The 13,826-nt window shown below is 42.8% G+C and overlaps 1 protein-coding gene across 3 annotated transcripts in view; it reads right to left on the reverse strand.

The window, feature by feature from the left end:
* The window catches only part of TTC27 (tetratricopeptide repeat domain 27), a 185,044-nt gene that overhangs the window by 91,934 nt on the left and 79,284 nt on the right, over nt 1–13,826 (reverse strand). For all 3 annotated transcript variants that reach the window (XM_067562651.1, XM_067562652.1, XM_067562653.1), the window contains exon 10: nt 13,158–13,271. In XM_067562651.1, the coding sequence (XP_067418752.1) occupies nt 13,158–13,271 (114 nt within the window). The remainder of the gene's footprint in view (nt 1–13,157; nt 13,272–13,826) is intronic.

The following is a 13,826-nucleotide window of genomic DNA, read 5'->3' on the forward strand; positions in this document are numbered from 1 at the left end:
CCTATCTACAGCTAGCCTGCTACAGTGAGAGGAAGAGCAAAGGTTAAGAATTTTCAAGATATTAAGATAGAGGTGGCAGCTAAAAGTAGCAGCGGCATGGTTGGACTAGCTATATAAAATTACTGGGGTATGCCTGCATGGGTACACATTGTGTCGAACCTTTAAAATACAGGAAGATACTGGCAATTACAATATGTTGGTCCAGGGGTTGCTGGTTAGAAGGGTATTGGAAGACATGGTGGTTTGGGAGGTGCTGGCAAGTACCAGATCCCATACTTCTCTAGGATGATTGATGTGATGGAGTCCAAGCCTTGAATATTTTTTGTTTGGTATGTCAGACCACCAATCTTTGCAAACAAATTTCACATTTAAATTTCTAACATTAGCAAACAAATGTAAAGTTCAATGGCAAAAAGCTATATCAATGCCCAGAGTTAAAGTTGCTTGATGGCATGTTGTCCCCTTGCAAAACTCTGAATTGAGCAAAACTCAGAATGTCTGAAAATCAGGAAATGCATAGTTAAGGCTTCCTTAACTCCGTCCTCTTTTAGTAATGCCCCAATTATGCCTTCATAACAAATGTATTTTTACTCTGACAATCCCACAGGTGCTGAAACAAACAAGTTCTTTACCTCTTTTTACAACGCTAACTCTTATCCACAGAATTCCACATAACACAATTAAAGAACAAGAAAGAAGGGGGGAAGAGCAAGGTCGCTCATGCCACCTTCCTTCTACCCTCTTTGGGCAATGCCTCAATATCCACATAGCACATACTCACACTGGCCCCTGGCACTATAAGATTCAGGAGGTCCAAGATCCTGGCATACACTCAGCCACTTAGCCAACTCCCTAGAAAGAACAGCACACATATACAATTTAAGAACCACTTCACAGCCTTTTACAACTCTCTTACACTTATAGGACAACCATTTCAACCTACACTTTCACTTAACCATCACAAGATTCTAATGCTTTCTATATTTTACCTCACTATTGACAATATCCTTCATAATGAAAGCCCTGTGCCCTGCCAATGACACAACCTACACAATTCTGAACAGAAATATGCATATTGCATCCTGAATGTACACATTCACTGACTCCCTTTCCTCACATGCAAGACATAGATCTACTCAAATTATGATCACAGCTCTGTCACATACCTCAAAATAATCCACAGATTTTGAAAATACACCCTAACAAGCAGAGCTAATTACTGCCTCATCAGTACAGCTACACCTGACACTAACCATTCTCACTTTACCTGGCATGCATGAAGATAATAAATTCTTAGGCGGCTCTCATACCCCAGCTCACTGTTGACAATACCCTTTATAATAAAACTCATGTACTGCTACTTAAACAACATATACAATTCTCTATGCTGGATCCTGAAGGTACACATACATCTCTTCCCTGTGCTCACATACCTGTTTCTGTCACTGTTCCTTTTAAACCTTTTTTTTTGTTTGCCAGAGGAGTGGAACAGCTGTCCTCTGACTCCAGCTAGTCTGGGACTAGCTGGTAAACAAAAGAAAAAAGTTCACAAACCCTTGGAGCAGGCTCAGCAGGGCATCTCCAATAACGGGGACCAATTCCACTCCCAAGTATAAAGGAATAAATGGTGCCAAACTCTTCAGTTAGTTCAGCCAGACCCAGAGGGAGATAGCCATATCAGAGGGGAGATGAAGATCTCTGCCCTGGGGATTGATGCTCACAGGTCTACTTTTACTTATTACAGAAAGACAATAACCACAAGGTGAAGGTTACCAGCCTATTCAAAGACCTGAGTGCTTGCTGCTTGTTTAGCTCAGGATGATGTGGTGACATTATTTCCAAATCAGTGGCACATGCTTTAAATGTATACTGTTCTTATGCACTACCTTAGGTAAAAACTGACCAGTTGAGACCATTTTGATCCACATCACAGCAATATCTTTAGCTCTGTGTGCAAACAAAAAAAGAAAAGAAAAAAAACTCACCTAGAAACTTTTTGAAAAATAGCTATTTTTCAGCGCTTATATCTCCATAACCCTTACCTCAAATGACCCCAGAGTTTGGGTCATTACCCCATATCTGTACCCTCCTGGAAGACACCAAATTTCAAAGGAATCCAACTAAGCACATCAGTTTTACAGGACTTAGGAAGGTCAGCCTTTAAACAGCAGTTGTGATGCAACCGTAACTATAGAGGTGCTGCAGCACCACTATAATAATCATTTAGGTTGTCAGTATCTTTTTTTTTTTTTTTTTTTTTTAAAGTAAAAACAACTTTGGAAGGAGGGAGAGGGGAGAAGAAAGCAGACAGGAGGAAATGATTTCAACAATTAATGCCACATAAATTAACTCAGAATAGGTCAAGGTCACTAGTAGTAGATAATTCACTCATGAACATCTGAGGTAGTTTTTCCTTTCTATTTCTAGCTGGGAGTGAAACAGTAGAACAGGATATACACAGCACTTCCCATGCTATCATCATTTGGATCAGTAGTATGGTTGTCAATAGTTACCATAATGAAGAATGTTATAATATTTTTTACAGCCTGATACTTCCTTTCCAACCTATCTGGCTAATAATATAACAACAAGTTTTCTGTTCTGGACAAACCTGAGCATGATGCTCACTGATAGTCAGTGCATGCTTTTCAATGTTAAAAGCCATTGAAGACTTAATGTAGGATAAATCTGCTCATGGAAAATACTTCCTAGTGTACTTTAAAAATATATTTTGTTGATATAAATTATAACCTCAGAGTAATTAAAAACATCTAAATTCACTTAACGTAACTTGTAGGGAAGGGGTGGCTTGTTGGATCATTTTTCTTTTTAAAGGAAAAATGTGCGTCTCACCTGATAATTTTTCTTCTGAGAAAATCCCGGCCACAAACTTTTACTTAGAATCATATAATCAGAGTTGGAAGGGACCTGAGGAGGTCATTTAGTCCAAACCCCTGCTCAAAGTAGGACTAACTAGGACTAACCTCAGCTAAATAATCCCAGTCATGGCTTTGTCAAGCCGCAGTTTAAAAACCTCCAAAGATGGAGATTCCACCACCTCCCTAGTAACCCATTCCAGTGCTTCACCACCCTCCTAGTGGAAAACTTTTTCCTAATGTCCAACCTAGACCTCCCCCACTGCAATTTGAGACCGTTGTTCCTTGTTCTCTCATCTGCCACCACTGAGAACAGCCTAGCTCCATCCTCCCTGGAACCCCCTTTCAGGTAGTTAAAGGCTGCTATCAAATCCCCCTCATTCTTCTCTTTGCAGACTAAACAAGCCTAGTTCCCTCAGCCTCTCCTCATAAGTCTTATGCTCCCACCCCCTAATCATTTTTGTTGTCCTCCGCTGGACTCTCTCCAACTTCTCCACATCCTTTTTGTAGTGGGGGGCCCAAAACTGGACACAATACTTCAAACGCGGCCTCACCAATGCTGAATAGAGGGGAATAATGACTTCCCGCGAACTGCTGGCAATGCTCCTATATGCCCAATATGCTATTAGCCTTCTTGGCAACCAGGGCACACTGCTGACTCATATCCAGCTTCTTATCCACTGTTACCCCCAGGTCATTTTCTGCAGAACTTCTGCCTAGCTCGTCGGTCCCCAGTCTGTAACTGTGCATGGGATTCTTCCGTCCTAAGTGCAGGACTCTACACTTGTCTTTGTTGAACCTCATCAGATTTATTTTGGCCCAATCCTCCAGTTTCTTTAGGTCCTTCTGTATCCTATCCCTACCTTCCAGGGTATCTACCACTCCCCCCAGCTTAGTGTAATCTGCAAACTTGCTGAAGGTGCAATCTACCCCATTCTCCAGATCATTAAAAAAGATGTTGAACAAAACCGGCCCCAGGACCGACCCCTGGGGCACTCCGCCTGTGACCGGCTGCCAGCTAGACATGGAGCCATTGATCACTACTCGTTGAGCCCTATACTCTAGCCAGTTCTCTATCCATTTTATAGTCCATTCATCCAACCCATACTTCTTTAACTTGCTGATAAGAATACTGTGAGAGACCGTATCAAAAGCTTTGCTAAAGTCAAGGTATATCACGTCCACCGCCTTCCCTACATCCACAGAGCCAGTCACCTCATCATAGAAAGCAATCAGGTTGGTCAGGCATGACTTTCCCTTAGTGAATCCATGTTGACTGTTCCTGATCACCTTCCTCTCCTCCAAGTGCCTTAAAATGGATTCCTTGAGGACCTGCTCCATGATTTTTCCAGGGATTGAGGTGAGGCTGACCGGTCTGTAGTTCCCTGGATCCTCTTTCCTCCCTTTCTTGAAGATGGGCACTATACTTACTTTTTTCCAGTCCTCAGGGACCTCCCCCAATTGCTACGAGCTTTCAAAGATAATAGCTAATGGCTCTGAAATCACATCAGCCAACTCCCTCAGCACCCTCGGGTGCATTGCATCCAGCCCCATGGACTTGTGTATGTCCAATCTTTCTAAATAATCTTGGACCTGTTCCTTCAGCACAGCGGGATGTTCGCCTCCTTCCCATTCTGTGCCACCCAGTGAAGCAGTCTGGGAGCTGACCTTGTCTGTGAAGACAGAGGCAAAAAAGGCATTGAGTACCTCAGCTTTCTCCACATCCTCTGTCACTAGATTGCCTCCCTCATTCTCTAAGGGGCCCACAGTTTCCCTAATCTTCCTCTTGTTGGCAACATGCCTGTAGAAACCCTTCTTGTTCCCCTTCACGTCCCGTGCTAGCTGCAACTCCAATTGTGCTTTGACCTTCCTGATTTCATTCCTGCATGTTCAAGCAGTATTTTTATAATCCTCCCTAGTCATCTGACCAAGCTTCCACTTCTTGTAAGCTTCTTTTTTGTGTTTAAGTTCACCAGAAACGTCTTTGTTAAGCCAAGCTGGACGCCTACCATATTTGCTATTCTTTCTGCACATCGGGATGGTTTGTTCCTGTGCCCTCAATAAGGTTTCTTTAAAATACAGCCAGCTCTCTTGGATTCCTTTCCCCCTCATATTAGCCTCCCAGGGAATCCTGCCCATCAGTTCCCTGAGGGAGTCAAAGTCCACTTTTCTGATGTCCAGGGTCTATATTCTGTGGCTCTCCTTTCTTCCTTTTGTCAGGATCCTGAACTCGACCATCTCATGGTCACTGCTGCCTAGGTTGCCACCCACTTCTACTTTCCCTACCAAATCTTCCCTGTTTGTGAGCAGCAAGTCAAGAGAAGCACGGCCCCTAGTTGGTTGCTCCAGCACTTGCACCAGGAAATTGTCCGTGACACTATCCAAAAACTTCCTGGATTGTTTGTGCTCTGCTGTATTGCTCTTCCAGCAGATGTCAGGGTGATTGAAGTCCCCCATGAGAACCAGGTCCTGTGAACTGGAAACTTTCCCTAGTTGACTGAAGAAAGCCTCATCTACCTCGTCCTCCTGGTCTATAACAGACACCCACCACGACATCACCCTTAATGTTCTTGGTTCTAAGCTTAACCCAGAGACTCTCAACTGGCTTATCTCCAGTTTCATACTGGAGCTCAGAGCAATCATAGTGCTCTCTTACATACAGTGCAACTCCTCCACCCTTTTGCCCCTGCCTGTCCTTCCTGAAGAGTTTATACCCATCCATGATAGTGCTCCAGTCATGCAAGTTACTCCACCAAGTCTCATGTCATAGTTTCTTGACTGTGCCAGGACTTCCAATTCCTCCTGCTTGTTTCCCAGACTTCTTTGAGTACTGGTCCCTATGCGGATTCCAAATGTGGGTGCGCATGCATGCCATGCGTTGGAACTATTCGTATTAGTGCTTATCAACCCGCATGTGTGTCGGCCACGTGGTGTGTCTGAGGTCTTATGAGGCTGCGCAGATTGATGTCTTTCCAGTTCCCTCTTACCACTGCATGGCCAGAGTTGGAACCTCTTCTTATCTTCGTATTGGTAGCCTTCTTCACAGTATTGTATACCGTTTTCGCACAGTTAAAGGTTGTTTTAGTAGTAAATAGTTAGGAATTTAGTAGTAGTTGTCAGTTTACCCTGTGCAGGGTGTCCCACCTGCTGTGGGGGACTATGCTCTGGCCAGCATAAAACCATGCGTCGTGTCTGTGCTCCCTCTCTGTGAGTGACAAAACACCAGCATTATCACTATGGTTTGGATGAAGCCCACTTTGTTGTCCACTGCTCCATCTTTCGCTCCGTCCCACCACAGACTTATGAGGCTCGAGAGATCCGACTCCACAAACACATCATGGAAGAAGCAATGCACTCGCATGGCACACTGGCGGATCCACCGAAGCATCTGGCCTCACTGCTGGTGAATGCTTTGCTGACTCCGCCCAGAGCAGTATCCTCGGCTCCAGAGCCACTGGCGGCACCACTGAAGCAGCACTGTGCTCATAAGAAGCACACCCAAGGTTGGCTCTCCGAGAGGGACTGCCTCAAAATGGAGCATTGCCTCCCTGAGCCACGCCAGGTCAGGTGAGAAGTCATGCGAGGACTTGGCTTCCCCTCCATCCAAAAAGTCTCAGACAGAGCACCAAGTCTAAACGCCGTTGAGACCAACCAGCATCGTCCTTGACTTCTACTGCGGAACTGCTGCCTCCACTCCTGGCTCCATCAGGAATCCCATGCCCTGTGCCATGCCCAACTGGCTGCCTATCTCTGCTAACAGCTAAAGCTGAGCTGCTTCTTCCGTATGCTGGTTCCCCACCACATCCTGGATCTTCAGGAAGTATATGTCCTCTGTCACTGGCATATGAACTGCTCCTGTTAAGCCACTGCCCCGAGCCACTCCTCTTTGCACTGTCAGAGCAGCAAGCGAGCACGTCTTTGCAGAGCTGCTCTGTACTGGCTCCAGACTTCCCAATGGCACCACCACTTCCGGACCAACCTTCCAACTCAAAGTGGTCTTTGGAACAGGAGCTCACCTTTTCACCAGCATGATCCTACAGTCCCAGCGACACCTGCCCTACACACTAGCGCAGTGTTCTTCATTGCAAGGCCTGGAAACCAGTGGCAGCTCCCATCAACCCTAAGTGCGGCTCCCTGACTAATTGTTTATATTCCAATTTTATTTTATTTTTAACATTAGAATATATACCGAGCCTATCAAAGTCTGCTTTCTTTACACGCCAATAAGTGCATCTAAGTATATCTACTGTATAATAATCTTCCACGTATCAGTGTCATCTCTGTTACCAGTTATCACAGACATTTGTTCTGACCGTGCTAAACTGGAGAGTGAAACTGTGGAATTTCAGACAAATGACATCATGAAGTCTGAACTTAAGACAGGTGTTTATCATTTCTGGAGCATGGTCCCTGATACACAATACCCATCTCTGAAACACTGTGCGCAAAAAATGCTGTCATTTTTGTCTGTATGTATATCTGTGAATCTACATTTTCAACAATAAATAATGTGAAAAGAAAACAGAGGAACATATTGACCAATGAACATTTGGACTGCCCTACCAGGATTGCGATGACAGACTACAAATACTGCATGAACAAAGTCAAGGAGCAACAGGTACACTTTCGCTCAGGGGTATCATTTTATTGTACAAGCAGACTTCGTTTTAGTTACACGAGTCACTCTGTAACGTTACATCATTAAGGAGTAGCAAGCAAGGTGTTAATTTAGTAGTTGCTGTGGCTCTCACATTGAACGGTTTTTTTGCCAAAGTGGCCCTCGCTTGAAAAACAATAAAGATCATTGCACTAGCATACGGACCTCCCACCGATGCATGGTTCTGGTACCCTCGTGGTCCAATGGCTCCAATGGATTTGTATGCTTGAACCTACTGACAACATTGGACCTGTACTGTGGCTGCAGAGCACCGTCACCACCTCACTGCCGCCCTTCCCCGGTTTATACAGCTCCTCACTTGGTTTACAAGGAACCCTGAGATGCTGCACCATCAGAACCACTGGAACTGATGGAGCCCCCAGTCCCCATGGGAGCATCTTTCTCCCTGGACAAGCCACTTATCCTTTCTTTCCTGGATAACCATGGTCAAACACAAGACCTGTTGCAGCGCATGGTAAGGGACCTTAACATACTGGTGGAGGATGTAAAGGACCCACAGGATGAGTTCCTGGACATCCTGCAGCTGGCAGGACCGTCACGCATGTTTCTTCCCATACACAGTGCATTTCTTCAATCATTTAGGGCAGTCTGGCATGCCCCTGCATCACGTGCACCTACACCTAAAAGGGCTGAACTCAAGATACTTTGTCCCTGAAAAAGATACGGACTTTCTATTTACACACCCACCACCCAATTTGTTAGTGGTCCAAACATCAACTGAACGTGTTAGACAACAGCACTTTAAGTCCACCCCCCAAGATCAAGTGATTAAGAAACCTGACCTGACTGGCTGTAACATCTATACTTCAGCAGGCCTGCAATTCTGCATAGCTAGTCAGCTGGTTATACTAGCAAAATTAACTTCCGAACATATACCAAACTGGCAGATTTTCAGGCCTCTTTCCCAGAGGATAAACAGGCCGAGTTTCAATCTCTGCTCAAGGAAGGCAAGTTGGCCTCCAAAGTCACCCTCCAGGCCGCAGACACAGCATCCCACTCGTTGGCCTAGGGGATGGTACTACACAGAGACTCTTGCAACCCGGAACCACTCCACCTCATGGCCTGGTATTTGGATAAGGGATGTAAAACGTTAACCATTTAACTGTTAATCAGCTGTTTAAATGTTTTAAACAGCTGATTACCGCTTAAACTGGGGGGGAGGGGAGTGGTAGCTGGGCTGGCTCCCCACCAGTGAGAGCAGCTGGGCACCTCTCACTGGTGGGGAAGAGGGGAGCCTGGTGTGGGGGGACATGCAGAACCCAGCGCCGGGGTGTAGTGGCAGCTGGGCTCCATGTCTCTTGTTGGCGGGGAAGCGGGGAACCCAGTGGGGGGAAAATGGGTAGGCACAGCTGGGCTGGCTCCCCATCAGCAAGAGCAGCTAGGCAGCTCTTGCTGGCAGGGAAGTGCAGAGCCCAGCGCTTGGGGGGGTTGAGGCGCGAGCCACAGCTAGGCTCAGTTCACCTGCCTGCGAGTGAGAGCTGCCCACCGACCGCGGAGGGGAGGGAGCCGCAGTTAAGTAGCTCTCACTTGGCAGTGAGGAGCCAAGCTCAGCACGGCTCCCCCCACAGCATTTAACCGTTCTATTTTTAGGATGTTTAAATTGGTTTTTAATTAAACTAATTTTTACATCCCTAATTTGAATATGGCTCACGAGTAGACAACATGTACTCAACACCAGTATGCAATGTCTTTTTGCAGAGCAGCGTCCATCCACTACAGCATATTAACAGGCGAAATGGAAATGCTTCACAGTGTGGGCGGCCCGTCATGGTCACTTCCTCAATCCAGTCCATATCCCCACTATCCTTGACTACTTTCTCCACCTTCAACAGTCAGGCTTGCCCACTCCTCCCTCCATCCAGGTCCACCAATGGTGCAGTGCCTTCCTCCTGACAATGGATGGGTTCTCTGTCTTTAGCCACCCTACATTGACCCATTTCCTCCAGGGTCTCCTCAATGCCTTCCTGTTGGTATTGGAATCCAGATAGGGACCGCACATCTCGAAGAACCTTCAGTTACACTAAGTAACCTCTATTTCTTCTTTGAGTGCGGTCCCTATGGATGCCAAATGTGGCTAGCATAGCAAGCAGTACTCAGTGTGGAGGTGGGAGCAAGGGAAGGAAAGGACCTGAACCAGGAGTAATGGACAATATTCTCTATTCTTTCCATAACCACACACTAAACTTTTTTGTAGAATTAGAAACAATTAAATAACACTAACTATAGAAAAGAAAATGTCTAGTGCCCTTCTAGTAAGAAACAATTAGAACCAACAAATCATTTCCTCCCTTTTTGAAATATGCAGAAAAACTTCAGTTGCTGCAGAAAATGACACTCCAAAGAACTGCAAGTGAAAATTACATAGCAGTGGAGACAGAATTCTTAACCACGTACCTCTGTGTATGACTAAAAAACATAAAACAAGATTTCTTGTGACTTTTCAATCTTAGCCATGATTAGCCCACAGATTGCCACTCTACTCCCAGCTCTTATTAAAACACCCTTTCCAAAGACACACATTTCATTCCTGCTAATAGGCAAATTGCTTGGCTGCCAAAGAAAGGAAAGTGAGAGATATACGTACATATATACCTACCTCTTAACTGTATTCTAAGATGGAAATATCAAGTGAAATGACTGGCTAAGAGGTGTGCTACCAGCAGGAACACGTAACAGACTGGAGAATATCAAAGGAGCAACCTGACTAGCTGACAAAGGTGCTGAGTGTAGAAGTACCCAGTGTAATCATAGAGATCAAACCACAGTAGAGTGAGTGAGCATTAGCAAGTTACTGGTACCAGGCCTTGGGTGTATTCTGAAGCAGGATGACTTTGGCCTCACTCTTTCAACTGCCTGAGTAGTCCACCAGTAGTCTCCTCATACACACCCTGGAGTGATTTACTGGGTAGAAGTCAATTTTGTCTTGTTAAAAAAAACCCAAACATTTTGTAAAAAGCAATTTGATGGTGAAGTATACTTATGTCACATGTCCCATCAGACATTGTAGTAGACTATAACCCTGACTTTATTCAAGTATTTTAAAAACATTTATTTTTTATTCTGGCCCCAAACAAACAAACAAACAAACAAACACACACACCTTTTTTTTTCCCCAAAAAAATTCCTGGACTATTTGAACCACTTATTTCCACTCCTATCACCTCAACTTCATATACACTTTGAGCAACCATCTGTGGTTCAACAACTTATTCCAACTCACTTTCCATTATTAACAGTTCTCAATTTATTTTTGTACAATAGAAAATGGCTGGAGGATCAAAAACTGCTGCTGAAATGGTAGCTACACCTTTGTGGGGAGAGAGCTAATTTAAAGTTATCGGTTTTTTCCTCCAGCTCCTCTCTGTCTTTCCCTCTCTTCATCTTACCCTTTCCATACTGTCCCTGTTCATTTTTGCTCAATTCCTTTAATCACGGTCTAGGGAGTTTATGCTCAGGAGTATCACCATTAAAAAAAAGCCCACAATGCCAATAAAATGTGTCTTTGGACAATCATTGTCCCCACCCAGACACTAATATATTATTCCAGGTCATTAAAAACATTCAAGTAGGATAGCTCTCTGCTTTAGCTCTTGATTGCTGCTTCCTGTTTTTAATGAAGCAGCTGAAAAATACTGAATGAAAACTCCCTCTAACCTTATTTTCATGGATCTAATCTTCATTTGTGCAGAAATTTGACCAGGACAACCAAAAGTATACAGAAAAAAAAACGAGAAAGAATAATCTCTCCTCACTTTCAGCTTTCCAATATCAGACCTTTCTAACCAAATAAAATGAAAATTTTAAAGGAATAAAAAAATAGGATATTAAAAAAATAATTTTAAAACTTTTCACTTTAAACATATCTTTCTGACTAATGGGCAACCCCAAAACCAATTCTTTCTAAACCATTTAAGCTTATTTTAAAAGATAATGGATTTAAATAAAGTAATTTAAAAACAATGATTTAACACTGTGTTGTATAGAAGAACTATAAAGGGTATCGACCTCGCCCACAGTAAATTGACTGTGGACCAACCCAAAGGTTTGGAGGGTTCCTTAAAGACATGACATCTGGGTACGAAATACTGATCTGACAGTTTCCTAGCATATTTTATTAAGTCCCTAACAAATATTAAAACCTTAAAAATGTATCACTGAAAAAATAAGCCTCAGTTTAATATCCTACAATTCATTAAATTACAACAAAATCAATTGAAGGTTACTTCAGTTATGAGATTAATGTAACAAAAGAACCAATCGTTATTCATGCTTGCTTTAACTATTCAGGGAGTCATAAGTCTGTGTTTGGCTATCAGCTAAAGTAACTGGATGTTATCAATCAATATGAATTTATACTCTACCCAAATGGCTAGAACAGGGAAAACCAAGTCACATCCAGGTTAAAGCCAATATTTAAAATCACGAATTTGAGGTTACCTGCCCAAACTTTTGAATTTCCCCACCACCAACACATGATTACAGGAAATATTCCAATACATGCTATAATTGTCACAGTATATGATAAACCCAACATGCTACATTTGTAAATAGTTTCTCATGAAGTCTCCAACATGCCATGTTACCAATTTTGAATTGACAGTCTCTGGTAGTATGCCAGGTGAACCATGGCTGAGGTAAATATTGTAGGCACTTCAGCTGAGAAGACTCTATAGCACTAGCACTTGATGGGCCCACTTCTAATTGCCTTCAAATGCTACACACATCCTAAGGCTTTGGACACACTGCTTCCTAACTGCCATAGGATCTTCCCCTGCTAGCAACCCATTATCCTCCTGAGCAAGAAGAAAAAAGGAGCAGCATATTTGCCCACAAGCAGATTCAACACATTTAACTAATAAAAGGTCCCAGGTGAAACAACAGTTCCTCAGGATTTAGCCACACAGCCCTTAACTCATGAAATTTACATGTACGTGATCTATTTAGAACCAAAGAGTTGTTATCCAACAGGTACATGGGAAATGCCTGCTGACCATGGACATGAACCAAGTTTAAAGGTGTAAATATGGCATATTGTTAAAAAAAATGCTCCACAGAAAGATTATATTTTCCTATAAGTTCTATAAAATTATTTTCCAGAAGGGAACATACCTCACAAGTGAAATGATTTGGGGATTTTATTAGCTAATAGATTTCTCAACTCTTTAAATTTTCACATTCACTTGAAAAGTGCTCACTTATTTAGGTGATGAGTTTGATCAATTAATTAATGTGCCTCAAACGTGCAGAAAACAGAATCTGTCATGAAAGGGCCACTATTACTGTTGGAAAGACACAAATGTGAGCTATCACACAACTGTATCATTTCCCCTCTTATAAACCAATTCTTATATAAGTATTTATTGTACAAAATGATTCAATGTTACTGACAAACCACTACAAAATAATTATCTGAATGTCACAGAAAGAAGAAAAGTTAAGGAAGCAGATTCTGGTTTCAACCTTCCAAAGAATTAATGCAAGAAAATGTTTTTATTTACAAAATTTAATACTTTGAAAAATGCCAGCTTTCTTTCAAAGTTGGCCGTCTAAATGCATGCAAGAGTGCGTATAAAGATTGGAGGCAGTAACAAAAGAAGTCCTACCTGAGTCTGCCTCATTGCCCGTTCCACTCGACGAGTGCTTCCTTTCTCAAGCTTTGTCCGGAGAAATAAGGCTGAAGTCTGAATGGCCCAGAACTTAGGTTGTGAAAGTAAACACTGGTGGGGGGTGAAAAAAAAGATTAAAGTTATTTATTTTAAAAGTGGTGAAAAAAGTGACATTTGATGGTAATTTTCAATATATCTCACTTGCTCAAGTAGGTCTGCCCAAACTGTAACCTATTTGGAATTCAAATTTACTTTCATGATATCTTACTGCGTTATTAGGTGAAATCAAGACATTACATGTATGCATTTTACTGGTCTATTAAGATGACCATGGACCAAAGACAACTGGACCAAAGATTTTATTGCAACACAATTTCATCTGAATAAAGTGAATTTGGTATGAGTGTATCAGTGTGAGAGTATGTGTAAGAGAGAGTGCATGTGCACGTGTAGAACAGAACTTGTGACTAGTGAATCAACAAGGAAGAAAGATAGAGAATAAGCAGGGAAAAAACACATGGAAGGTGATTACAGGAAGGAGGGCTTTTTATTTATTTCCCTAAAATAGTGACTCTGACACAAGCAAAAAAGTAGTTAATTGATATTACAGTATAAACAAAGTTGTGCTCAGCAGAATTTAACAGAGTTGTCTGTAATCTAGTGAAT

This window comes from Emydura macquarii, unplaced genomic scaffold (genome assembly GCF_026122565.2).
Source record: "Emydura macquarii macquarii isolate MOO-44397 ecotype Brisbane River unplaced genomic scaffold, CSIRO-AGI_Emac_v2 contig_2457, whole genome shotgun sequence".
In the NCBI taxonomy this organism is placed as follows: domain Eukaryota; kingdom Metazoa; phylum Chordata; order Testudines; family Chelidae; genus Emydura; species Emydura macquarii.